The sequence below is a fragment of the Excalfactoria chinensis genome, chromosome 6, assembly GCF_039878825.1.
Source record: "Excalfactoria chinensis isolate bCotChi1 chromosome 6, bCotChi1.hap2, whole genome shotgun sequence".
Lineage (NCBI taxonomy): Eukaryota > Metazoa > Chordata > Aves > Galliformes > Phasianidae > Excalfactoria > Excalfactoria chinensis.
This window is the reverse complement of record NC_092830.1, coordinates 37497101-37525074: the sequence shown is the minus strand read 5'-3', so window position 1 is coordinate 37525074 and position 27974 is coordinate 37497101. Positions and strand designations below refer to the sequence as shown.

General features: G+C 43.0%; 1 protein-coding gene across 2 annotated transcripts in view; it reads right to left on the bottom strand.

The window, feature by feature from the left end:
• Positions 1-27974, bottom strand: part of INPP5A (inositol polyphosphate-5-phosphatase A) — a 182489-nt gene that overhangs the window by 15908 nt on the left and 138607 nt on the right. For both annotated transcript variants that reach the window (XM_072340693.1, XM_072340692.1), the window contains exons 10-12: positions 18041-18136; positions 17655-17729; positions 6172-6245 (exon numbers count right to left, since the gene is read on the bottom strand). In XM_072340693.1, the coding sequence (XP_072196794.1) occupies positions 6172-6245; positions 17655-17729; positions 18041-18136 (245 nt within the window). The remainder of the gene's footprint in view (positions 1-6171; positions 6246-17654; positions 17730-18040; positions 18137-27974) is intronic.

Sequence of the window (27974 nt, the reverse complement as noted above, 5' to 3'; positions counted from 1 at the left end):
AGTGGATGGATAGCGTCTGTAAGATTATCTGTTAGCAGGACTCTCCCTGTTCTGCGTAAAGACAGCAAACGAAATGCGGCCTGTGATTTCTCATTAAGCTGTGACTCGTTCTACAGCTTACCTTTGCTCTCGGCAGATTTCAGGGGGACAGAGAAAGGATTTTCGTGGCTGAAGGCAGCGTGGTTTGTTACTGTTCTTATTCTCACTCCAAGGGCAGAGAAACGATGAAAGGGATGGGCTTGGAACAGGCTCATCTCTTGGCTAGGAGGCCAAAAACTGAGCGGTTGCTTTCCCTGACAGTGGGGAGGAACTGCTACGCTTACAGACCTTGCTCCCTTGGCAGGTGATACTGACTGTGACATGCAGGAATGTGCTGGGATCCCCTGGGGCACAGCAGCCTCAGCACACACAGGTTGAGCCAGCGGGTCAAGATTTATTCTTCAGGATTTCACTCACTGCATCACTAGAGTGCCTCTTTGTGATGTACAGCTCACGTGGGATGGTGGGCTCATACTCAGAGAATTCAGAACAACTCCGAATTTAAGAGGAACAAAAAAAAAAAGAAAAAAAAGCCTAGCTATCGAGCACCAAGCTGGACAGATCAGGGGCCACTGAAAGCCGTGCAAGTGAAGCAGATGCTGTAAGGGCTGCGCTCAGGGCTCAGTTCTGGGTGTTTCTGAGGAGACAACGCCTGAACATCCCAGGGTGTGAAAAAGAACTAACATAACATCAAGCAGACATATACACCGAAACTAAAATCTAGTTTTGGACTAGAAAACTTTTTTTCTTTAGTTCCACAAACACACCTGCAGAAATGCTGTTTTATTTGTGACTGGAGGAGTCACCGTACCTGCGGCGTCCAAGACGCATCTGGGTGCTGCAAGATATGGTTTAGTGTCTTAGTGGTAGTAATGGTAATGGGACAGTTGGACTAGATGACCTTGTAGGTCCTTTCCAACCTTGTGACTCTGTGACTGGTAGGAGAGTTCAGAGGTTGCACTGGAAATCTTCCCATACACAAGCAGATGGGGAAAAGGCTCCTGGAGCCGAGGTTCACTAACATGGTCTGCCAAGACCCTGTGAAGACCCACCTGCATATTAACTTTCAGGAATGTATTGTGTTGCCTTAACAGCACTGATAGGGCAGCTACAGATTTTGTTTAGAGTTATTATATACTCTAATTCCCCTCAAAAGCATTACTAGAATCATGCATTACATGTACTATCAAAGTTACTGGATAGTTAAAAGTACTGGCCTATTTGTAAAAACTCAACAAACTCCACTTCCATATTCTTTAGTACTTTAACGCAAGCTACTTTTTTAAAGAGGTAGAAAAAGTCAAACTGTGGATTATTAAAAAACAAAAACAAACAAAAAACCCCGAAATGGCAATTCTGAAAATCCTCATCCACATTCCATCTCATTAGCCTTGGGAACACTCGCATCCTCGCTGCTTATCTCCCCTAAAAGCCACTGAGTGAGAGCAGTAACTTGTACTCTGCACTCCTGTAAAGTCTCATGGAAGGGCTGTTTCCCTATCATTTAGGAATACAGAATATGTTTGCCAACACATTAAGGCCCTAAAACAGTTCCTGCTGCCCAAACCAGGCTTGCTGCACCTCACTCATGTCCCCAGGAACATCCATGCCGTGCCCTGCACTCTGTGCTCTTTGTTCATACACCTAAAGAGCCAAATGCTGTGATTCCATTTAAAAGAAATCAAGTATATCCCTACACAGCTGTTGTGGCTTCAGCTGAAACTCAGGAGTAGGGGCAGAGAAATTCACTGTAAAAGAACCCTGTACAGCTCAGTGCCTGATGCTGCTGCTGATAGGAGGAATGAGACTAGTGTATGAGAACGCAGGATTGGATCCACTGCCTGAGCTTCTCACCACAAACACTGGTCAGAGCTAACTGTACTCAAGGCATTCCTCTGTGAGAAAGGCATTCTCCATACCGCATGGCACCATGAAATTGAGTTTTCTTATTGTTTTAATTAGGATTTTGCTAATTTTTATGCTGCAAAACCGGTGGTTTTCAGACAAAGTAAGGCCCTCTTATGAAGAAAGGGGACTGGTTGTCCACCAGAGGACAAATCAGATCTCCAGTGAGCATGAGCCTGGAGATCAGAACCAAGACACCATGCCACCTTCAGTGTTACGCAAGGAAACAAGTATACAGGGGTCAGCACGCACACAGCGTGTTTGTACCCAGCTGTGCTTATACATGAGGTATCTGGATGGTGTGTAGTGCTGCTCTAGGAATGAAGGGAACATAAAACCAGGAAAACTTCTCAAGCTGAAGTTTTGGCCCTGATGAAGTTGACTGTAAAAGTAGCACGGACTCAGCAAGACTAAAGCTCTCCACAGCAGGCCAACAGTAGCGCATCAATACAACCTCATGACAAAACCCAGAGAAAGAACAGCTTACAGCTCAGCGTGCTGCAACTCCAAACAATGCAACATGCTCCATTTCTCTGAAGTGTACAATGAATCTCAAAGATGCTTTAGAGGAACCTGTGAGGAATAGAACCCAACTCCAACACTGATAATAATGTATCAAAAAACAGTATAGCTAATTTGTTAATTGTAACAGCTCCTCTAACTTAGATTACTCAAACATACCACAGTTCAGACAGTTAATATCCATATTAAGAAATGCAAACAACCACTGGATTCTAAGAGAAATACAAAGTAGAAAGAGAATGGTAGAATGGAATTTTTCATCTCCTAAGCTTTTGCTCAACTTCATAAATCCCAAGCTTTTCTATTTCAGCATTTCCTATTACGAAAGCTAAGATGGACTTAGAAACTAAAACAAATTCTGGAATACTGCTTTAAGGCCATCATTACAATAGTTCACAGCTTCCTTCTACATTCAAATACTCACTTAGTATGCACATAGGTCTGACACAAAAAGTGACTTCAGCTCTTTCTCTGTCTCTTCTTTCAGTGAAAAAGGCTTTTTTTGTTGTTCTGCAAATGCAACAAACTGATGTATCATACACCTTGCTGCCAAGAATTCCAGGAAGTTTAAAGTAGTTTCTAAGCATACAGTACTTTTCATATCCTCCTTTGGTTAAAGATATAAAATGCAATATGACTGGATATATGACAAATATCCTATTCATGAAGCTTATATTTACAAAGAGTAAATAAAATGGCAAGTAATGAGAAGCTACAGATATTTCTTTTTCTTGGAAGAAAAGGTGATGAAAAAATGCAGAGGAAACAGATGGCAAACTAAGCAAAAAAATGCAGGCTGTATTGTTCCTTTCTTTCTGGGTTCTACATTATTACGAAAAACACGCAGCTTTTTGCCCATTTAAAAGATTAGAATTTACAGTCAATAGCAGATAGGGATAATTATTTCAACAGAAATAAAAATAAATCATATTATTTCTACTAGAAAAATCAATGTGATTTATGTCCTGAACAAAAGTAGGATGCTGATTACAGAAACTCTATAGCAATAGTGAATCCAACTCTGCAGTACTCTGCTCAGGCAAAACTTCTCACTGCCCCTGGTGGCTGCGCACGGATTACAAAATGGAAAGCAGGATGCCTTTGTCTTATGGTCTGGAACACGAGGAGGGATGGCTGAGAAAAAACACCCTAAAGCTGGTCCATTCTGTGCATAAGGACAGCCTGGGGGTTTTACATCTTATATTCTTGGCAACATTCTCATATTAGATTTCTATCAGTTCTCTGCTTCGATTCAAAGTAATTTCTTATTTTGTAAGTCCGGTGTTAACATCTCTTCCACGCCAAAAAGCAAGTACCACTTTGCTTCATATAATGAGTTTTATGCTGAAGACAGACTGAGTACCGGGCAAAGATGCACATTTATCCTCTCACTGATGCTGCTGGCACAGCTGAGAACAGCAGCTGCAGGGCTGGTTCTCTGCGGGCCTTTGGAAGCCGGGGAAGGGTTTGGTGCACCCCTCCTTGGGCTCCCAGCCTGTACTCAGAGCTCACAGATTGCAAACAGCTGAGTGAAGGAGCTGTGGCCTACGCAGAGCCTGAGCCTACGTCCTTACTGCCGTGAGATGGAAAGCACTGAGCAGCACTGCTGGCTGTAACCCTGCACTGCTCATGGAGAGCTCCCCTGCCTCAGCTCTGATCGGATGTGGGGAGGAAGGCTCAGTTTCTTTGCCCACAGGCTCACACTGCATGGTCCTCAGCAGCTGCAAGGAAAACCCTGCACTCTTCACAGACTGGCTGTAGTTTGCAAGAAATGCATGCACTAGAATAATAGATCACATCCCTAATGAGATTTGGGCGTATTTGTGAAAAAAAAAACTTTTCAAACATTTAGAGTTTGGCTGAATGTTCACATCATCTCACTGAAAGTTCGAGAGTACAACTTAGATACAAAGACACCAAATTCCTGATGTGCTCTAGAGCAGAACCACAGCAAACCATACTGGCTGAAAGGCCTCAGGAACCTGCAAACCATTCATGCAATAATGTCTTCTTGACAAACCTTGTCCTTGTTTTAGCTGAGAGATCAGCCTGGATTTGCATTTTGCTTGCATGTTACTGTACTGGTTTTCTGTTTGTTTGTTTGTTTTGTTTTCACTCTGAGGAAGAAAATCTAAAGCAAATGTTGGCAAAGCCATAAACTGGCAGAAAAAACCCAAACAAAGCCAAACACAACTCTCATCCCCAAGGCAAGTCAGGAAGCAGCAAAAGCAGGCCACAACTAACACAGAACTCTAGTAAGACTGAGAACTTTACAAGTAAGAGTGTTCTCAGTCTTGCCCGGCCTGTTTGCCTACAGGTGCCATGTCATTTGCACTTGGAGGACAAAAGCTTATGTTGGGGTTTCCTATGAGTGAAATGACATCTGGACTTTGAGACGTACATTCACTTATATGAACTGAGATCATACATTTCCTTCATCACACATCACTACTGAAACTGTTCTAAAATAAACAAAGAAAATGAAAGCAATTGATCGTCATTACAGAAAAAGATGAAATTAGTGAAATCCAGTCAAAGTATTCCTGGTAAAAAACGCACATCTTTTTTCCCCCCTCACTTCCTTTTACCCCCAACGAGTACACAGTGAATGAAATACAGTCAGCAACACACACACTGCTGGTCTTCTGTTATCACAATCAATATGAACAATTTAGAGCAGCGGTAACCTCTCCATGCATACTCTCATTGCCCCATGGGATCAATATAATTCAGTATCACAGCTGGCTGGTGAAAAATAATGAGATTATGATAACAAAAAGGGAATCTTTTCAAATTTTTTTCCTGGTGTATGCCAAAACATTACAGCTTTCAGTCTGATTCTAAAGGACAGAACAGATATTTAAGAATATCGCATTTCATATACAAATACATAAACATACACATATATGGAAAGAATATAGTTGATATATCTACTTTTGCAGCCATTTCTTGTAGATGATTTTATTCTTTATGAATACAGTATTTATTTCCCTTAAAAAATGATTGTAAGATTTGACTTCTTCATACTTAGACCAGGACTACACGTGTTTTAAAAGGTATCAATTTTCCTAAACATTCTCCACAAAGAGAACTGTCATTTGCAGAAGTCTTGGTTTTGTTTGATAGCCATACATGTGTACTCATGGCTAAAATTCATCAGGTGTACACCAGGTTAAAATGCATGCACAAGCATCAAAAAAGCAAAATTCTCCTAAGAGGCTGCATCATTCTACAACTTGTTTACTGAAACTGAAAAAATGGAATCTAAGTTCCTGCTACTCCTGGAGCCCATCATGAGCAACGGCGGTAAGCTATGCAACTCCAGCTCTTCAACTCTATTTCCAGTGAGCACCACTTGCTATCCAGTTCTCAACAACTGGTGGCAAAGACTCTTGTGGCTGCAACCAAGTACCTCAACAGGCCATTTGGCTGTAGAAGTTACTCTTAGCACAGTATCAAGTAAGGTTTATGTTAAAAGCAGCTGTAAAAGACAATATCAGCTCAATCCAAACTATCAGCCACTGAGCACTGTTTATGTAGTAATTGAGGGGGTGCAGGAAGATTGTATACATTTACAAATGGAATGAAGCTAATTATCATTTCTACAGTACGTACAGGAACACTCACATTTTACCTGCAACGCTGCTAACAGTTATGCTTTCACCAGCTCACTAGTTAAGCAGATGGATTATATGTGAATCTTACCTGGGAGGAAATGAAATGTCCAGTTCATACAATCTGTCCTTAAAGACCGACAGCTCTCTGTCGAATTCTAAAAGCTATGAAAGATAGAAACAATGCATTCACTCTTTAATGTTGAACTGAAGCAATCTAAAAATCATGACATTATATAAAACAAAATAAACAGACTGATAATACAGCTTGAGCTGTGTTCCTCAGATAACAGTTCTCAAAAGTTAGTGCAAAGCACCGAATTCTATTCTGATATGTAGAAAATTAATTGAGAAAAGCATACCAAACGTTCATCCCAGTCAGACACATAATGCTGGCTCCTGACATCAGAGCCTTATACGTGCACTTAGCGTGTAAAATGGCAAATTAGGAAAAAAAATATTAGCAATCTTTCCAGAGATAAACCGGGCTAGCATTAAAAGAGTACAGCAAACTGATATGCTAATCAGCCCACAAAAATGCCGGCAAGAGTATCACGTTACTTTATATTATCTTTTGCTCAGATAAGAAGGTACAACAAACACGAGGATGTGCAAATCACTCTTCCTAAGCAAAGACAAGCAGCATTTTTGTACACTAATTCTGGGTGGTGCAAGTCAGATAGCAGAAAAAAAGGAAACGTGACAACAGGTAAAATGTGTTCTCAGGAAGCAGGCAAGATGCAGAACTGGAAGCAGATATTTAAGACATGTTCGTAAGCCTAGAGTTAAGACCCAGCATAAATATTAGTCCTTTGCCAAATCTGTTTTCCCTAGACCACGACAGAAAATAAATGTAGCCTTTTGTTCATAAACACGAACCCACTCATAACAAGTCAATGATAACAGTCTGTGCTAAACCATTAACTGTTCTGATGAACACAAGTGACCTTATTTCAGAGCCATGGCTGGTGGGAAGTCTGACGTCCAAATGAATAAGAGAGTTAAAAAACAAAAAGCTCATCATCTGCAGCGTTACTGGCCATCGTTCCAAGTGTCACTTTCTATTTTGACAAGCATGTCATCCAAACAGTATCCTGTATGATGGGGCGTGTTTGCCCACTGTTCATTAATCACGTCCCATCTCACAGCTGTGCTGATACCGTTGTATGAATAGCAGAGGTTCCCTAAGAAATTAGATTGTGTCCCTCTTTCCCCTCTGCCACCTCATAAATCATTCCTGAAACATGCAATTAGCAGCTACTTGTACACATTAATTATCTGTGTGAAGGGCAGCTACCTGAACCACCTGCACTGCTGATTAGCTGCCTCGCCATGGCCCACCCGGTTTCTTCCATTTCTAGTTGCGGTGTCGTTTCACATACACACTTCTACACGTGGGTACAAAATGATGGGAAACTTCCCCTATTTTACTGCATCTGACACTAGGCCCTGGGATGGAATGCTGGCAAAGGCTTCGAATACAAATAACTGTAATTCATTTGTATATATTTGAACACCTGTCAAACCCAGCTTCTTAAGAGTTTGGGTAAATACTATAAAGTACCTGGAAACTTGTACCTTAGGTACCTGTCTATCTAGAAATATATTCTACCTTCAGAAGGCTGGGATGGTTCAGCCACTACTTTATGAAGTAATCTCAGCACACTTCAGGAAAAAATGATTCCTCATCCATGCTTCCAGATTGCAATCCTTTACTTAAGTCCAAACAGATAGATGTGTAGCCACTACATATACATACAAGCTGGCAGTGAAAACAAGTGTTAATGTCCTTCTTCTATTCCACATTTCCCCACCTGTTTAATAATCTGCCCAACATGAGCCTGGCAGAGGAAAAATAAAAATCTACCATCCACTAAAACCTGTTATTAGAAGCATGTGGCTGTTAATACCAATACATTTTTCCTGCTTCTTCCAAGTAAAACAATCAGAGCAGGAAAGTGGAAGAACTAGGAAAATGAAGGCTATTTCTGAAGCGTGAAAATGGCAAGAACTGAATAAAAGAACAATGATCCACAGAACACAATCGTATGAACAACTCACGAGAATTCCAAGGGCTAGAGATGTTAAATACCAGCATTGTCCTCTCATGCCAATTCACACTTTCAAAGCTTTAAACATTCATACTGTTTTTGCTACATTTGTATTTGCGAATTAAATGAAGGCCAGCATTCAGAGGACCAAGTGTTCAGACATGTATCACCATCCAGAAAGTTCCTGATGTGTTCATTTGCTGTGGTTTCTTGTTTAGCTGTGCTGTACTACACAGATGAGATGTGGACACCGATGACAGAGTAAACAGATAAAAGGAACAAGACCGTATTGTGTGCTGCACTCATCAGGTCCCCAAGTCTTCCCAGGTAAAAGGAAATAACTGAACCAGTAATGACAAAGCTGAGTATCTAAACCCAGCTGTGCCCAGAGGCAAATGTATGGGGAACACAAACAGGGAATCTGAGTTGTGCATTTTAAAGAAAACTCCCATTCATTTCTGGGGCATGCTCTGGCCATCACTTTTTTGGTATTTGCCTTAAAATCACCTTGGATCTCATTCAAGTCCGTGATCTCAAAATGTAAGATTATTGGTGAAAAAAACTAGGCCTTATCACAATTACAGATGCTACTTTCCTTTCCGGCCCAACTTAGTAAGAGAAAGAGCAGGACTTGTTACAGGCACCATCTCGTTATATTTGCTTTATGGCAGCTACAGGGACGTTTGGAGCCCCTTAGCACTACAGGCAATTGATGAAAATTAATTCATGCAGCCTGATACAGAAAAGCAGTCAGAATTTCATAAGGCAGCATCTTGAGTTTTGAAGCATACACCACCATCTTTTAAGAAATTACCCTGAGCATATTCTACTAATGGATATTTACAGCACAAACTTCTCACTTCTTTACATACTGTACATTATTCAGCATTGTGAATAATATTATTGCTGTAACAGTAAACAGGAATATGTCAGTTCACTCTAAATGACTTAGAAATGACAAAGAAATTCAGCTTAAACCAAAAATCAATATATTGTTCCATGTAATTTACTCATTACAAGATCATCTTTGAGAAGCAAACCTTGAACACACCACACGATATTCTGGGATAATTTGAGCAACTACACAGAAATTTTTAAGCACTGTGGCTGGAAGTTAATTCCAGAAGTCTGTCTGTGTCACAGACAGGTCAGAAAACTTTTTCTGCCCCCCAAAAAGCAATTTCACCCATGTTCTTGTATGTAAAGAATAACAAGGATCACATAGAGGCTGCTTGAAGCACTAGGTTGCTGATACTATGTTGTAATGCTATAATGTGATGGAAAGTACAGCAGTAGTATCAGGGTAGGAAAGTCTCTGGCTGCAGCAAAAGCCCCAGCGCAGCAGCCACGGACACATAAAACCAGAAAGAAAATGTGCGTACCTTTAGAAGCCCTCAGATACACAGCAATCTCCAGTAAGATGCCCTCAACTCCACTGCCAGCCCTTAAGTGAGGTCTGGAAGGGGAGGATCCCAGCTCCAGCTCTTCCTGTCACTCAGCTGCACTGCTTACACCTGAGCTCCCTTAGGCTGGCCCTGCCTTCCACCAGGTGCTCCATCACTGCTTCAGGTCATGACTTTGCATTTCCACTACATATGCAAATATACTTGATCTACAATGTGCAAAGCATATCCCCTGCAATCCTATGAGTTAAATGTTGTGCCTGTGAGTTAAATCAGATTAACACCTCCCAAATGAGAATGTCATCCACACATGTAAGTAGTAAGTCTATAAACAGCTTGTACCCTGTGAGACTGAGACCATGCACCTGGGTGAATACAGCCAAGCAGAGGGATTATGAATGCACACAGAACACACCCATTGGCTCTGACTGTGAGAAAAAAAATTGCAGGGCAGAATGTTGTTTAAAAAACAGATTAAATTTATCGAGAGGATTTTGCAGTTTGAAATTATATACTTCTGTTCTGCACACTTCATGAGCCAGATTCTTCAGATAGCTTCTACATGCAAGCTCCTGCTGACTCAAATGGGAAATGACTTGCTATCAGTGAAGTTCTTTGCGCAGAATTACTGAATGACTGCAACTGCACTAAAGAGTATTTGCTATTTTGTTAGAGAATTAGCATCCTTGACAGCTATAGCCTGTATCAGCTGCACCGTCTATCACTGTGCTGTTTTTCCATCTGCTTGTAAGGACTGCTGAAAAGTTTTGTTCTTTCCCTCCCTTCTTCTTGTCAACAAGCACCATCACGGAACATTCGCTTACTCCCTGGAGCCCACAGTCCCTGTAACTGCTGAGGCTGTGTGTGGGAAGCAGTGTGAGTTTTAGCTTAAGAGAACATTTATCTGCGACACTAAATTTGGACATTATTCTGGTTTACAATAACAAAAGGATTATAACAGAGTTTAGCTGGTGTAGAAATCAAAGTAATTTTGCTTGCTTCAGTTTAAAACCACACAGAGCTCAGGAAAGGTTGATGTCCATCCGTGTACTGCAGCGGGCCACCTTGGCTAAAACCACACAAGTATGAACCCTTTAAAGCAGGGCATCTTAATTCAGTCATTGGAGTAGAACAATAGCAATTACTCATCAAGACCTACAGACCAAAGTCAGAGCATTGTTAGATCAGAAGGTGATATTAGCAGCATTTATCAAACCCATCTGCAGGGCTCACCAGAGAATTCACAGCTGTGAAAGGAAAATGAAGTTTCAGACCAAGGAAAGGAGATAAGCATACAGAAATGGCCTCAGAGAATTAAAATATATGGGCACCAGTCACTGTAAGCTCCTTCACCAGTCTTATACAGAGCCCTCTTCTTTTGAAAGACTTTGGAAACACAATAATGTAATTTGGCTTTCCTGTTGAGAAAAATACTTAAAGCCCAATTCAGCAATAGACTGATATATGAACTAGGGACTGGGAAACACAGATCCCTTTCACCTATCTCAGACGATGTTACACACAACTCTGCTCTGATTTTATACTGCTCTTAAAATCAGGGTCCCACAGGGCCTGGCAGGGGTGGCTGTTGTCACACTGCTGTGCACCAGCACCATCCTGATGGGGAACTACAGGGCCTGGCAGTGCCTTCTCCACATGGCGCCCAGTGCCGGGCTGCACACCGGGCTTTGCAGGGACGTGCCTGGGACACGGGGCTGAAGAGAATGGAAAAGGCTCTGGAACAAGCAGTCTAAGCAGCCCACGCCATGCAGTACTTCTCACTCTGCAGGACCGTTGGTGACCTGCTGGTCCTGGGGCATGTGCAGTGACGCTGATCTGGACAGTGCCATCAAGCTTTTCTGGTGATGTACACCTTCAGCTCCCCAGTGGGGCTGTGACCCTTGCAGATATACCGTGTGCCTGTCTTCTGCATATAGTTCCATTCTCCTAACTGACCTGCATGGAGACCCTGGATCTAACCACACTGGCTTCAGGATGAACATGAAGGTTCAGGAACCCCAGCCAGCCAACCCAGCACATCTAGTCTGACTCACACTTGTAGTCTGGATTTACATGTATATTTGTTAGTAAGAAGAATGTATACATGCTATTCCCAGTCTCTCTGTGGTGCATTCAATTCGTGCGTCAACTAAGCACCACCTTGAGCAAACGCAATTACAAGTGCAGCAGTACTGTTTTTTGAGTAAAGGAAGAGCGTTATTTTAATGAAAATCGGGCATCTCAGATGACTTAAATAAAAGAGGCAGTTTCAGGATGCATAGGATTTCCTTATGATCAGTCCTAGGGAACAACGATCCTAAGCAATCAATTTCCTTTCTTTATCCTAATTTGCCCTTATACATCATATTCAAGATTTTATCTGGACAGGGGCTGGTTGGCTCAGTGGATAAACCTCTGCCTTTTCACCTCTGGGATCATGGTTCAAGTCAAACCCTGATGAAATGCACTTGATCGTCCTAATCTAGTTCTTAGTGGACAGTATTCCCATTATCTTTAAAAGGGTCAGAGCCAAGGCCATTGGGAAGAGTGCATTGTGCTATATCTTGTCTGTTGATTAATACATTTTCAGTGATGCCAGATCCTTAACCTTCATGAGCACACGTATCCCTACAAAGAGCTTAATAAAGGTCCCTCATGGACTAACCTTTTCTTCTCACGGCCCATATCCTTTCAGATCTCTCAAGAATATTAAAACAAAAAACAGAAAGGAATTACTCATCATCTAAAAGTATGTTTGCCTCAAATGTTTGCAAAAACACCCCTAAGCTAATTAGCATAATAACAGATCACTTTAAATCATTACTTGGCATAGGGAGAACAAGACCTTTATAACTCAATCCATTTTCACAGCACATTGCAATTTTCTTCCCATATCGTATCGTATCAGTCAAAACTAAACAGACACACAGAATAAAAGGAATCTACCCACAAAGACTGATTATGTTGCTCAGAGCACAGACATTGAATAAAGATGGCTTACTTCAGTATTACTGAAGGATATCTGACCAACAATAACAATGTGAAACCCTTTGCTTTTTTTTTTTTTCCTCTCATCATAACAACAAATAAGGTAAGAAATAGAACCACTTCTATATATGTAGTCTGGAGATCACTGTGCTTTCCTGCACGATTACCTTGAATCTATGATCTATGATTCTAATCTGTTTTGGAACTAATGGTGTTAAGAACAACACCGTCTCCTGAACTGCCTGACTACTCAGGAGATACAGGACCACGGGCAGCTTCAGACTGACCTCTTGCACCTCCAGGCAGCAGAGGCAGGGAAGCAGCTGGCAAAACGGACTGCCAAGGCAGGTATCCCTGTCAGAGCTGAAGCCATCAGCAGAGAACAGGCCACCTGCCCAGGAGCAAGAAGGAAGCAGGGAATATCAGCGTAAGCGCAGCTACGTAATTAAGGTTCCATCAATGTATAAAGGTTCCATGAACATCAACAGACAAAGCAGATTGTGACTTTAGTGGAAATAACATCCGGTCTTAAGAAAATAAATTAATTGATCACTTTCACTACAAAGTAATGATCAAAATCTCAAGGAAAATATGTTAGTTTCCATCTAGATTGATTCTTTAATATGTTATAATGAAACATATGAATGTAAAACCCATTTCTCATTTCTGATTGTGATTAAACACTATAAAATGATTCCTAATGATTTAATTGTTTTCCTGCAGCCATTATGAGGTTTTGAGTTCTTACTCAGTATTTATTTAACTAACTACTGAAGACAAGGCATTTAACTCACAGAATCACAGGGGATGGAAGGGAACTCAAGAAATCATTGAGTACAGCTCCCTGCTAAAGCAGATACCCCACAACAGGTCGCATAGGTAGGCATCGAGCTGAATATCTCCATAGAAAGAGACTCTACAAGCTCTCTGGGCAACTAGTTTCAGTGCTCTGTCACCCTTACCAAAAATAAATCTGTTTGCATGGAACTTCCTATGTTCAAGTTTTAGGCCATTGCTCCTTGTCCTACCACTACACACCCCTGATAAGAGCCTGGCCAGAACCAGACACAGTATTCTAGATGTGGCTTCACCAGGGCAGAGTAGAGAAGGATCACTTCTCTCAACCTGCTGATCACACTCTTCTTACCAGCCCAGAATCCTATTGGCCTTCTTGGCCACAAGAACAAACTGCTGGCTCATGGCCAACCAGTTGTCCACCAAAACACCCAGGTCCTTCTCCACAAAGCTCCTCTCCGGTAGTCATCCAACTCATAACTATTTGTACAATACAGTAACACAATTATTCTTTTTTTTTTTTTTTTTTCACTCAAAGATTACTCCTGCCGTGATTTTCCTTAGAATATTCTGAAATCACAGAATCACAGGGGTTGGAAGGGACCTCCAGAGAGCATCGAGTCCAACCCGCTGTCAAAGCAGGTTCCCTACAGCACGTCGCACAGCTCAGTGTCCAGGCGGGTCTTGAATGCCTGCAGGGAAGGAGACTCCACAACCCCCTGTGCAGCCTGTCCCAGTGCTCCGTCACCCTCACCATAAAGAAGTTCTTGCACACATTCATGCAGAACTCCCCATGCTCCAGTTTCTGGCTGTTTTCCCTTGTCCTGTCTGCACACACTGCTGAAATTAACAGGTAATACCCAAGTACAAGAAAGTACAGAAGAAAAAAATAGCTATAGCTTGATTTATAGCCAGTGATTAAGGAATCTGAAAAAAACATGGTAATAATGTAGATTTATTTGAGAACTCCTTTCACGTTGCTACTTTTCTGGAACCATCATGTTAACTTTGTTCACTTGAGAGCAGGCAAATCCAAAGCTACACTCAAGTCTTGTGTGAATGACATACTGATGGGTCAGCACAAGGCCAGAGATAGTGAAGAGCCCTGCAGAACCACAAAGGATGCCTATGCAGAAAGCTTGGGCATTCCCCGTGTCCTCACATGTATGGGAGCTCCTTGTGCTCCTTGGGGGTGAGGAATGGGAGTGCAGAACAGCTGTGGCATGGATATGGGCACTGCTCCCAGCTGGGATCTGATGCCTCTTGAAAGGCATAAGCAGCCAGCCCAGGTCAGGTAAGACTTACTTCTTTGCCCACAACTCACGGGCAATAATATTTGAAATAAAATGATACAGAACAGTCATTGTGCTTTCAGGTAATAAATAGAGATAATTGCTAAGATAGCTTCCAGACAGGTCTGGAAAAAATAGACCTCACAGATGACTGCATGAGTTTCGAATGGAATTTCTGTTGAGCAGATAATTTGTACCTATACCAGATTTTTCATAAAAATATTCATTTTCGTAAATACAACTTAAGATTGTCGATTACAATGTAAAAAAGAAGGAATAACTGTGTATGGACAATGATAAAGTAGCCTGTTGATAATAAATATTAGTCAGCTCTTGTCACATCTCTAAACATTCCTCTGTTACTGAAGAGACACCACAGTGATAGAAAAAATTAAAAAAAAAAAAGAGAAAAATCAATGGATTTTGAGCTAAAGCAGTTGCTAAACACACAGAAAACATCTTTATCCAACAGCCACAGTGCTGTGAAAATTCCCAAGCCCTGCATTGGTACAGCTAAGGAAAATTTAATCTTCCCAAATACTCATCAGGGCACTCCATCCTGCAGACCTGACAGCCCCACTTATAATTAATTATACAATTTCGATGGGAATATCGACTAAACAAAGCTATAAATCATAGAAAAAGTCAATAGGCATGGACACATTCAATCATGTCCCGACCAATGATTACTACTCTTAAAATACAATAATTATTTTCAGGAGCCAGCTTGAATTAAATTTCTGTCAGGCTGGTACAAGACCGGCGGTTGATGAAGGATGCGATGGATTTTTTGGGTTGAATTCGGCACAGAGACATTTATCCTTTTAGATAGGTAGTTTGTTTTTAGTGATCATGGTGCCGTGTGTTTAACTAGACCATGAAGATTAGATTATCTCCAATGGCTCATTATATCGTTTATCTTTTCCTTCCATGTTTGATCTGCAAGATTTCCCCCTTCTTGATGCATGAATGAAATGACTGCTGATTTAGAAAGAGAATGTGCTTAAGTGGGATTCTGCTTATGCCTTTCCACACTGCATTCGTGTATGTAAAGCCAACCAGCAACCATCTGAAATGCCGCTGAGGATGTGGTAAATGGCAGCAACATGAACAGCTTTGGTCAGCTTCAAGAATGTACTGGGTACAAAAAATACAATAAAAAATCAAAATTACAAACGTTTTGAATTGTTTAAAAGAATGCTAAAAGATAGTAACAGTAACAAATATAGAGGAAAAAAATACATTTATCTATGGAAACAGAAACCGGGATTAGTGTTACTACTTTGTATTAAAAGCTACTCTGTCACTAAAAAAACAGTTATGTGTTTCCCAATGATGTTTTCACCTCCTAAAATTACAAGGGGGAAAAAAAAAAAGAGAGAGAGAAACCAACAAACTGTTCTGACAGTAGCTGCGTTTTCAAGATATTTTTCCTATACAGATTATTTTCTGTGGTGATTACATGCCACAGCTTAAAGATGAGCTTTACGTGGGGACAGCAGTCCCACTAAGAGTAGGATGGATGTCAACAAGTGCTTAAATAAGGAACATCATTTTCTTAGTAAGTCCATCTCAATTAACGGTTCTGACTCCAAGATACGAACGAGAACTCTAATTTTCATAAGGAATTAACTACCTAGGTGTAAGTAAACTTGTAATCAGAGAGGGTGAGTAGAAGGATGTCTTCAGCTGTCTTCCTTGCCCTGTATCTCCACAGAAAGCCCTCCACACAACCTGCTTCTCTATGAGCAGCAAGAAGATACGCTGCAAGTAGAAAAAGAGAGAGATGGGAGAGCCAAGGGTGCTGCATATATCCCATTGCTACACAAAACACAGCACCATGCCGTGCCAGTGTGCGTACTGTGAACTGGTACAGGCCTACAAACAACAGAGGTAGGGGACCCTCCATGGAGCTGAGACACAACAGCTTAACCTTGTGTCGTCTTTCATTTTGGGTGTGTGCAAGGAAGATAAAATTCAGGCACCCTGGGAAAGGATGGAGAATCTTGGCTAACTCGTCAGCTCGCACAAATTACTTTGACAAACACAGTCTCCACAAAACGCTGAGTTTTCTGAAGGTTTTGCTTGTTTGGCATTGCCAGCCCTTCTGGTACAGCTCACAGTATTCAACATGTGAATGCCATTAGTTTCTGCTCATGTTGGCAGATATGAAACAAGGAGCTTAGTTGTGGAATCAGTGAAGGTGGGCCAGTTTGCACAAGCAGAATGTCAGGCCAACAAAATCCACAATAAGGCAATAATGTGTGGCAGGTACGCTCCTGGTCAGCACACTGTCTGCCCTCAACATTGTTTTTTCTATTCTGGATGCTTTATGTTTTTCCTTTAGATACGTAACTCCTAGGAACCTTTGATGAAATTGACAATACTAAAAGCAGCCATACAGGTACTTTCCAAAGTGAAGTGGCTCCATTTTCAAGTAAAATAACCTTGAAGATGACAAAAATCCATTCTCTACAGAAAGAATGCAGTCCTCATTACACACCAACAGGTTAGTGCTCCCTGTCTGCTTTTCATTATTAAGCCCTATATGACTGCCTCAACAGTGCCAGTCTGCTGCAGGGTTTGAGCTTTCTATTCCATTTATTCACACATTCCATTACTCTTTCATATACTCACTCATTCCATATACTCAGAAGACATAGGTATTTTCAGTGCCATTTTGCATGAAAGGCTTTTCATAAGTTTTCAGGAAGTGCACAGTAAAGAACCAGTCAAGAACCGGTCAAGAACTGGTATATCTGAAGAAATATGCAAGAGGACAGAGACAACATGGGAACCAGCATGCATACTTCATTTACATTTTTTCTTTCTATGAAAAAGAAGGAATGAAAAGGAAAACAAATAGATATCAAAGTTACGAAGCTGTACTGTGGAAGGAAGTTGGAGCAGTGACCAAGCTGGATGAATTATCTCTTCTCATTCTGTAGACAGGAGGACTAATAGGGGTAAGGGTTGGTAAGGGGTGATAGAAATGCAATTTTTATGTGAGTTTCCAACTTATTCCTTTAACAGTAATGAACTTACCGCAGTGCCATTGTTATCTCTAAAAACATCTTGATTAAAGTAGTCAAAGAGTTTCTTTTCTAATTGTAGCATGACCTAAAAAAAAAAAAAAAAAGAAAGAAAGAGGAGAAAGGTGAGAAAAACTCAGGGACCCTTTTAGACACACGCAGCCCTTAATACAGCACCTCTAGGCGTCCAAAGCTGCTTGTCAGCTTGCCCATTTAGCTGACTGGCAATCAGTTCGAGAAATCCAATTAACTGAGCATTAAGTGTGACAATACAGATCCCTCCCCTCCCTTCAAATTAACAGTTTGAAACAACTATATTCATGCTCTGCAGAAAAGAAAGTGAACGTTCAACAGTGTTTCTGTTTACCCGGGAGGCACAGGGGGCATGACGTTGTTTACCTTTCGGTCATTATCGGATTCACGAAATATTAGCTTGACTACTTCATTTGTGTCAGCTGCCCGCACAGTCTGCATTGTAGCCTTCGCACATAACGTCTAATAGGAAACACAAAGGGAGAAAGGGAAGCTCATTTAAACGAGAGGTGAGGCCATTTCTTGCTGAACTTGATCAATGTATGTATCTTCAAGTGCAGATCCAATGCCCACCTGGAAGTATGACTTGCTGTAAGTCAAAAGACAAAGCACTGCTAATTCAACTCATTTTCATTTATGATGGGTTTAAAAGAAGACACTGGTTTACTGTTTGGAGAGAGACAGACCATCTAAGAGAGTATCAATGGAATAAAACATACTCATCTGGCTTACTGCTGCACACACAGGTTCTGCCACGGGTCTGACGCTGCATCACACATGACTTGTCAACATTCTCAAAAGCCATTTCCTACAGCCAACAACTCTATGGTACTACTTGTTTATGTTCCATATTTTTCCATTCTAGTACCTTGGCGCTATATCCTGCAGCTTAACTCATTGGCCAAAAGGTCTGCATTGTGGATGAATGCCCCAAGAACAGTTTAAAAATCCCAGGAACATTAACAACCTGACAGGAACTTTTGTAGTTCATTCTGGATAGCAAACTGCACGTGCACCATTGTTTCAAATAAGAGACACCACCACCCCTCCAGACATTGTGAGGGCTGTGTGTCTAACACGTACGGTAAGTTAACACTCCCTTAGACTCAAGGTACGAATCCCAGAGGCGTCAGGCCCTGGCTCCCATGTGACTGGCCAAGCTGTGGCCCATCTGTAATGGCAAGAAAAGGACCCAGAGGGCTGGCTGCCTGCAGGGTGTGCTTTGCTCAGGTGAAAGCCTGGAACCTCAGCAAAGTAGTCCGGCACATATTTTACTTGAAAACACGCTTTAGACTCATGGAACCCACATTTTTTATAACTATGTCAAGTGCTTTAAAATGCAGAGACTATATCATAACTGGGGTAAGGCAGGCTAACATGAAGTTATCCAGCACGGGCAATGCTACCAGATGGTGTGTGGTGCCACTCTCACCCATTTGTCTGGGCTGCTGGGAAGCTCAGGGCAGAAGACAAAAGGGGAGTTGTGTATATCTAATTATTACTCAAAGACAGAGAAAATGGCCAAGATGAGCACTCACTCGTGGGAAGCAGCTCAGCTTCCCTTGCCATAGTCTAGCTTCCAGCAGCTCACAGTATCTACGTACAGGATAAGGATATTGGTAAAGACGATCTTGCTGAATAAAGGATTATTTTGCTAGTTCTTACCAAAGGTGTGCTCAAGAATTCAGTCAACAGGGAAACAGGTGCCCTCCCTGCTTTGCCTGTTCCGTTCTTTGTAATGGTTGGAGAATGGACTGTTACTTTGCATAATATTCACTTAGAAAATAAATATGATTTCTGTCAATAGTAAAGTTCACATCCCACCGCACATTTCTTTCCTACAAAGATATAAACATGTATTGTGATTCATTACTCCTAGCACGGTATCCATCAGCCAGGATATCTTGCTTACAACAGCAGTTTACTTCCCAGTTCCCCATTAAGAATTTATTTGAAAGAGATGTCAGGCACCTATTTTTAAAACTGCCCATGTGCTTCCCAGCAATCCAGATCTCAGTTCAGATTTCCAGCAATAAGAGTGGAAACTCTGTATGAAAACCTCATTCGAGGGAAAAAAATAAAACAGGCATTAAAATGATCCTGGAAAAGGGGCCTATGTGTTTCCACGGTACAAACAGGAAGGGAAAAGCCGAGTGATTTCACGTTTGAAGGACAGTAACCCGAGTGTGATTCAGCAGCGATGAAATGCACATCTCAGGTTTTCAGTTCGGCTCTGCAATCCGAACGAGTGCTGCCCCCACCTCACCGAACGCAGCACATCCTCGCCTAGGCGGCTGTTCACCACGGTTTCCTTCCCAAAGGGGCGATCTGTGGACTACGAACATCCAGCTCCGAGTCGTATCGACACAGACCCGGCGTGCCCAAATCGGGGCTTCCCCTGGGGGCAGCACGCGTCCCCCGAGCGCGGCCCGGGCTGCCCCAAGCAGCGGAACGCGCGGCGCTCCTGGACGGAGCCGGAGCAGAAATCACTGCGATCACTGCGATCACTGCGGGCGCTGCGACCGGCCGCGCTGCTCCGGGACGGACCGCCGCGCTCCTCCTTCGCACCGCCGCCGTTCACCTCCGGCCCCGCTCTCTCCGTTTCTACACGTAATTAATGTTCCGCCATCTGCGTCCGCAGGCGGCTCCCGATGAGGTAATCCAGCAGCGAGCCATTCCCAACGCGCGGGCCCTTCGATACCGCCATTGAAATTCAGAGCACAGATGAGCTAATCGGGTCAAGACTAAAAAAATAGCGCTTTGGGCTCATGTGTCACAAATCAGTCTGGTCGCCTTTAAACAGCGCACCAGATTAGAACAAGCACCCGAACAAACCAAAGCGGAAAACCCGCCGCTCTCTAAAGCTGGTTTCTAAAGCCCTAACAAATCGCTCCATCTTTCACTCATTTAAACTTTCCAAATGAGGGTCAATACGGTCCCCGAGCATCCAAATGCTAATGCGCTTAAGTGCCCTTAAGCAGCTTTCCAGAGTGAATGGGCCAAAGAAGGGCTCGAAAAGACAAGGCAGAGTTACTGTCACTGTCAAAAAGTCATTGTAGCCACCCCCGGAGTGGTTGCAATTCAAGAAATTCATGATTTCTGTCTCTTAAAGGCATCTGCTTGAGAACATTTTCTTTCTGAGCTGCTTTATCTCGCAACTTCAGGCTTGCTCGAAAAGAAGAAAAAAAGAAAACCGCGATCGACTCTTGAGAACCAATAAAGAGAAAGGACCCACATATCTCATTGCTTTCAAATTTCACATGCACAAAAAGTTACCTTATTCACGGACAAAAAGTGATTGGGCAAAGGTTCATTTCTTATACAAGCCGGAGCATTCCTTTTTTCCTCCTCCTTTCAGCTTCTACAAAGTCGTAGTCACCCAAGCAGAAAACTTGGGGGAACATGCGCCTTTTGAGACCGGGCTACTTATGAAGGGACGTTTTGTTGCCGGTAAAGAAAACCAAAATGCGATGGAAACACGCAGCTTCTTTTTTGGGTATTCCTTCAAAGGTGCTCGTTTGCAAAGTTAGACTATGGGAAAGCAGACATGAAAACCCCTCTGCACGAGTTGCCTTTGGCGGTTTTTTTTTTTGGTTTTGTTTTAATAATAATTATTACTTTTTAAACAAACTTTGGCAAGAAGTTTATCACTGAGCTCAGCTCAGAGCTGAGAGATCCCTGCACTCAGCTGTGCTTTGCAGGCACAGCCGGGTCTGCCCGCAGCTCTCACATGCACAGCCCGTGCAGGTCGAGGTCTCAGCATTTTTAAAACCATCCTTTGCAATAGTTTGCACGCTTCCAGCTGCAAAGCGCAGCAATGCCATTTCTAGTAACCGCTGGAGCACAGCCTGAGAGCATCACAAACACGTCCCATTAGGAAGGAAAGTTTTTAGTACTGACAGTGACAAACCTACAGTTGCATCTAAATTCTGCACCCCTCAGAAACCGGAAGCCCTTTGTTTTACAGTACAAACCCTCAACACCTACTGCTGTATACACACCACGTGTGAAAATGCTTGAGGCTGTATTTCTGTATATTTACATTTCCAAGCAATAAAGACATTAAAACACAATTAAATACATTACATATACACACACATAATTATGTAATTCGTTGCATATTACATAATTGCGTTTTATATTGCATACATACGGGACACTGAACAGCTGTGAGCCACACTACTGCTCTCTGTGAGCTGCACCAGGCTGAGAACAGCAGCTGACATCCCACCCCACGGCCCCGCTTTGCCACGGCCACCTCTTGGCACCGCACGCCTCTATCTGCAGCAGCAGAACTGCTGTGCAAAACCAGAGGAGGCATCCAAGCACATCCCGACCCCAACCTCACAACTGCCTTTGTCTACAGAGTCGAAAGATGTGTTACTTCTACTGATGACTTGAATACTCTCGTAGCACTTATTGCTTCAAACTCTTAAAAGGCAGAACATACATCTTTCCTTGCAACAAACAAGTTCAGCAATTGTCACAATCGCAATTCCTAGTGAGCTACAGGGATCAAAACGTCTTTCTGGATAAAAAGGAAGAGAGAAGAGCGGTCTGAAGGACAGCCTGAGCCATTTAAGTCAAGTCTTGAAGGCGTGAGAACCAAATCCAGAACATTTAAAATACCCTGGGCACTCGGGCAAGATGGAGAAGACAGAAGAAAATGTATCATCTGCTCACAAAGTGCAATCAACCTGGTACTTACTAAATTGGAGTCATCAAATGCTTTTTTTATTATTCTAATCTGGATGCAAACTGTATTTGAAACGGACACTGAGGTAAAAGATGTGCTACTTTCGTAACAACAGGAACATCTGCCTGTCTGGGCTCCTCCTCCCCTTGGGAGGGTGGATGTGATTTCTGGGGTACTGGAAACATACCCCAGAAAATTCGCAAAGTAAATTCATCGGGTCATGTGGGGTAAGAGAACTGAAACTGCCCAGTGTTAAACACACCTTCCTCAGCCAATGAAAGACGTGGGCTCTGCCGCAGGACAGTTATCACTGCATTCCTTAAACAACGCCATTGGAGATCTATTGCAGCTGATGTTCCAGAAGCACACAGAGGCCCTTTCCCACACACTGCAGTAAGCAGAAGGGCAATTACACAGCTAAATTCGCCGGTGCACAGTGATAAAATCCCATTTAAGAGAACTGACAGTTGTTTTTATGAGAAAAAATATCCCTTCGACTGTAGTTTCACTTGCGTTAATACGAACTATATGGAAATATCAATAGCGTCTCCAAGTTCCTATGCTTTTTACATAGATACTCTGTGTAGTGACAAAATGTGTGACAAAAAAGGGCTCAGCACTAAGACCCTACTATCTTAATGCCTCCAAAACTTCCTGTGTCCTCAAAACATATGATCCCTGCTGGGAATGACCGGCACTTCTTTGGGCTCCATTTCAAACTAGCTGTCCTGAGTTCATAATTACACGCATTTTCTTGTCCAAAACTTTAGATAATTCATGACAACGATATCAAAGCGTAGCAGGAGGCAACACAAACCCATTTCCATTAGTTTCAAGATACTGCACTGGACAGACTGAGAGGCCTCAGCTTAACCGCACAGCCTCTACCTGGCTGTGCATGTGGCTGTGTGTTCAGCAGGTGACTGCCCCGTGTCCACTGCCAGCCTCATGTCCTGCACCCATCACCAGCACCGCCAGCTCTGTGCCCCATGCTTACTGCCCTGGCTGTGCCCTGCTTCCCACAGCTCTGCTCTGTGCTCATACATCTTTTGTTTTGTTATCATTATTTTTTCACATTAACCACATTCCTTTTTTCCGTCCTTTCTACTTTCTGTTTTCAGCCAGGTGTATCTCTAACAATTCAAAAATCAGGAGAGCACTCCTTTCCACCACACACATTCTCTGTTATGGTGGTCAGCCTCTGGTTTTCTCTACCCAACTCCTTCTGTCCAGATTCCCTCTTTCTTGATTCTCATTTCATTTTCCTGGCTGTGCTCTCAGTATCTGGGTTCAGCTAAGCATCTACACATCAGTTCATACACCATCCATTCTGAGTTCTTTGTCACCTGCGTGCTTCAGGAATACGAATCTCTGCAGGTACTCTGCAAGCAATAGTGAAACGCACCTTCCCTGCCCAACCTTCCCTGCCTGCTGGGCTTTCAGTTTAAATTCACTTGTTGACACAGACAAGAAGTTGCAAATTCAATGAAAACTTGGAACTCTGCAGCCATCTACCAGTGAAGCCTATTTCCTCCTCCTGTTCATTCCCTGGTTATGCAGCACCATTACATCACACTGAGACCTGTCCTGGGGGAGTTCTCTAAGACAATAATTCACTTTTTCCAGGAACAGGGACAGTCAACTGTTCTGACGGAAATCTGCAAGTATGTTGTCCTGTCCCATAATCCATCAGCTTCATGGAGTTTAATCACACATTGCTCTATCACTTCTGTCCTTCTACTTCAGCCATTTTTGGCTGAGCAGGAGCTCCACCCCAACACATTCCATGTCAGACAACCCCTCAGTTCTTACCTCTTTATACACCACTGACCAGGCAGAGGATTGCACGCGTTGCTTCCACTGAGCAAAGGCTTTGATGAAGCCCATAGATTCCGTGATGTAAATCTGTTTCTGTAGGGAATGTAAGATCCCCTCTTCCCTTGAACTGGGGAGAAATGAGGGAAGAAACAGATTCTCTCCTTGTAGCTAAGCTTGCTTTTATCTAACACTGAAACGAAGAGCTTTCTATTTCTTTTCAGTTTAAAAGCAAAATAGCCTGCAAACCCCATCTGCTCTTCTGCCTCGCATTCGCCTCCATGCTAACATTTGCCTTTTGATGATGGCATTATAGTTTCTGCTGTTTCCATATTTAATTGTTTCCTATAACAGTAAGAAACAAAGTATCAAGAATTGAAGTGGCAAAATCCTAAGGGGTTTCCTGACTCACTTGAAGGAAACCTGGCCACTGCTGAGTTCCAAGTAACGGGAGGCTGCCAGCTTTATTCTTCCCAGCCTAGCAAGAAGCATGCTCACTGTCACAGTCTGCTGCGGATGGACGAGAGCATGCTGCTGGGCTGCAGCTGCTGCACCACGTTTGCACAGCAGAGCATTCCATGCTGTCTCATTTGGAACAAACAGCACATCTCAGAAACTCCCACACAGCACCCTGTTTCACCAATAAACACTGCTTAAAAAAAAGCAATTTCTGGAGCAAATTTGCCCTTTAAGTTAATGGGGTATTTTGGGCATAATCAGTAGTGTGACATGGCTCCAGATCGAGGCTTAGCCACTGAAGAGAAAATATTTGGCTTCCAAAAAGTACACGTACACAGCAGCTACCATCTATGCAACCTATGACATACACGCACTCCACTATTCAATGATACCTTTGTGCTTGAGTTCTGCTGAGCTTATTCTCAGAATCAGGACCTGGAGCGGACTTTTAAAACGTGAAGTGCCGTGTGATTCTGAAATCAAATTAGAAACCTGCCTGAAGTCCATACGCTATTAGCCAACACAAAGGGAGAGACACAGAGAAGCACAAAGCAACTTTTTTTCTCCCTACAATCCACAGCACCAAAAACAGCCCGGCCCTTAACAAAGACTGGTTCGGAGTCCTGGGAAAGGACAGTGGCAGCGCGGGGCTGGAGCGTGCCCTGGGCTGCCTGCACCTCAGCACGACTGAGATGGACACCTGAACAAGTTTTTCAAATGGAAATTGATCTTCACTGCTAATAACTGGGATGTGCTGCTCAGTGTTACCGTGAGACAAGGACCTGGCTGATCAGGTGGCGCCTTGTTGATGTGACACAGGTACTGCTGCCTCATGACACTGTTTCTCCTCTACTGAGCCTCCCTGACTTGACTCTCTCTCACCTCACCGTATCTCGTTCCCTTCCTTCCCTTCCCACTGGATCCACTCCCTGCCTGGTTCCACACCATTTACTCCTTTCTTCACTTTAGAAATGGAAGATGAATCCAGCAGACTAAATTCCAGTGACCCTTTTTAGCCAGTCATGTTCAAGCAGCTTGGAGCACATGAGTGAGGATGGCTGTGTTGTGCTCCTTCACTGCGCGGCAGCTTTGCAACCTCTTTGGTGTCATTTCTGCTGTTGTACAAACGAAGGTTCATGCATTGCAACAGTGTTCAGAATTCTCTCAGGGACAATCTCCTCACCAAATAGGTCCAACCTCAGCTGCTGACCAAGAGCAAACTGCAGCGCAGCCCCAGACCAAGAGGAGGGACACAGCTGGTCAGAGAGAGAGAAGGAAGTGGAGGAAGAGCAACTTCACGCCACTGGCTGGGGCTGCAGAGGAATTTAAAGCAGCAGCAAATGCAGGTCCTGGTTCACTGACAGAGCACAGAATGCTCTGCCTGAAGTGTAGCTTCCTCGGTCCTGTTCTGTGGGTCATAGCTCCGTTGGGAGGAGATGGGACCCAACTGGGCAAGTGATCAGGTAGCGTAACGTATAGAACTTCTGAAACACACGTAGAATGCTTTCCCTTAAAGCAGCACAGGAGAAATATGCAAAAATCTCAGTTATGCAGACAGAAGGAATAACGCAGGTTCAAAAGTGTTAACGTGACATAATTTTGAGGCTAACAGCTGTGTGTGGGTTGGAAAAGCGCTATTCTTTTCCCTGTGTCTTTAAGTGCTGTTAAATTCATTTGTCACTTGATCGAAAGCCAACAGGCCACAAATCTCTCCAGCACCTCTTGCACTGAATGGTGACAGGAGTGTTCTGTTCTGCCATAAGACAACATTTGTGTGCGTCTCTGTCCCGAGTTATACATGCTGCTTTAACTCATCTGCCGCCCCATTCTCTGTGGCCCAGGAGGACAAATTGCTGGCTGTGGCTCCCTTTCAGAGGCAGTACAGCGCGCAAAGAATCATGACTGAGCAGAAACACAAGGAACAGGCACATAAAAATTCATCACTTTGGCCTCCTGACCTCTTGCCACTGAGTTTGGCAAACCCCATCTCAAAAAGTAGCACCAGGGGAGAGCTAAGCAGGCCGGCTGAGTGAAATTACTGACAAAAAATATCTTGGACACAGGAAAACCCCACCAGATGCTGCATTGTCTTTGCAGAGAAGTGGTGCTGAAAAAGGGGCGATCTACCACATGGCATATTGGGTGGAATAAGTAGTGCCATTGTTTCAGTGCAGCTCTGTCACTTTACTGACTGCAATACAAAGAGGTGTAAAGCAAGATTTAATCCTGACTTTTTAGTCAGCAGATTAAAACCAATCATGCCAGATGTCCACAAGACTGTTTAACATACAGAAAGCTTTTTCATACGCCACAAAAAGTGGGAGCTGTAATAACTTCTTCTTTGAGAGGCCTTTCTCACTCGCTTTGGTCAGAAAAAGAGGAGATATTGCACTGGATGTTAAGATGTGCTATTAATTTTTACTCTTCTTCCTTTTGAAATGACGTCCATTCTTATCATTACCCATCCCAAATCAGGCAGGTAAAGACTGCTGGTATCAGAATACTACAATTTCAGACAGCACTCAAACTCATCGGGCCAGAAAGGGACACTACCAGCAGTGCTCACAACAAACACTGAAATTCCTCTCCGAACCCCCGATGCAATGCGAGACACAGCAGTATGTTTGTCAGCATGCTGACAAATAATAGCAGTAGAATCACTCTTCCCCCTAAAACCAAAATGGTGCCTGTGTGGCTTCTGCAGAGCTGCCTCCTGACATGCACTGCCCAGGCTGGGCTGCACAGCCCTCGGCAGCCCTTGCTAACCCAGCAGCAGCCTGGCAGGTGGGACGCAGCCCTACAGCCCCAGGGAGAGCACTCAGCGCCAGGACACACGCACAGAACCCGGCCCAGCAGTGGCTCCTGCAGCAGGACCAGGAGCCCAGCCTGAGCCGCCAGCAGCTAACACAAGGGGTGAATGATCAGTGATACCCACAGCTAGATACATGCGGCGCTCTCTTCATTATGTCCACCTACAGAACTGTTAAACACTTGGCAGAGTTTTCGTAACCTGTTGCTTTCTTCTTTTTCTATTTATTAACACATTCACCTCCAAAATCACTACCGAAAAGATATAAATTTAGTTGCTACTGCACCTTTAAAACATACTTAGTTCTTTTTTTCCCCCTGCAATATACTGAAATACAAAAGATTTGTATCTGTATTACTATCCCCCCTGAATTTCCAAAGCCAGTGTTGCTAAATTCAACACAAATCCATTTAACGTCTTACATGAAACTGCAAATCATTTCTGCATTTAAGAAAAAAATCTGACTGTATCATTGATAAAAGCTACAGGAAAAAAATAAATTCCCCTAAAATTCCAGCAGA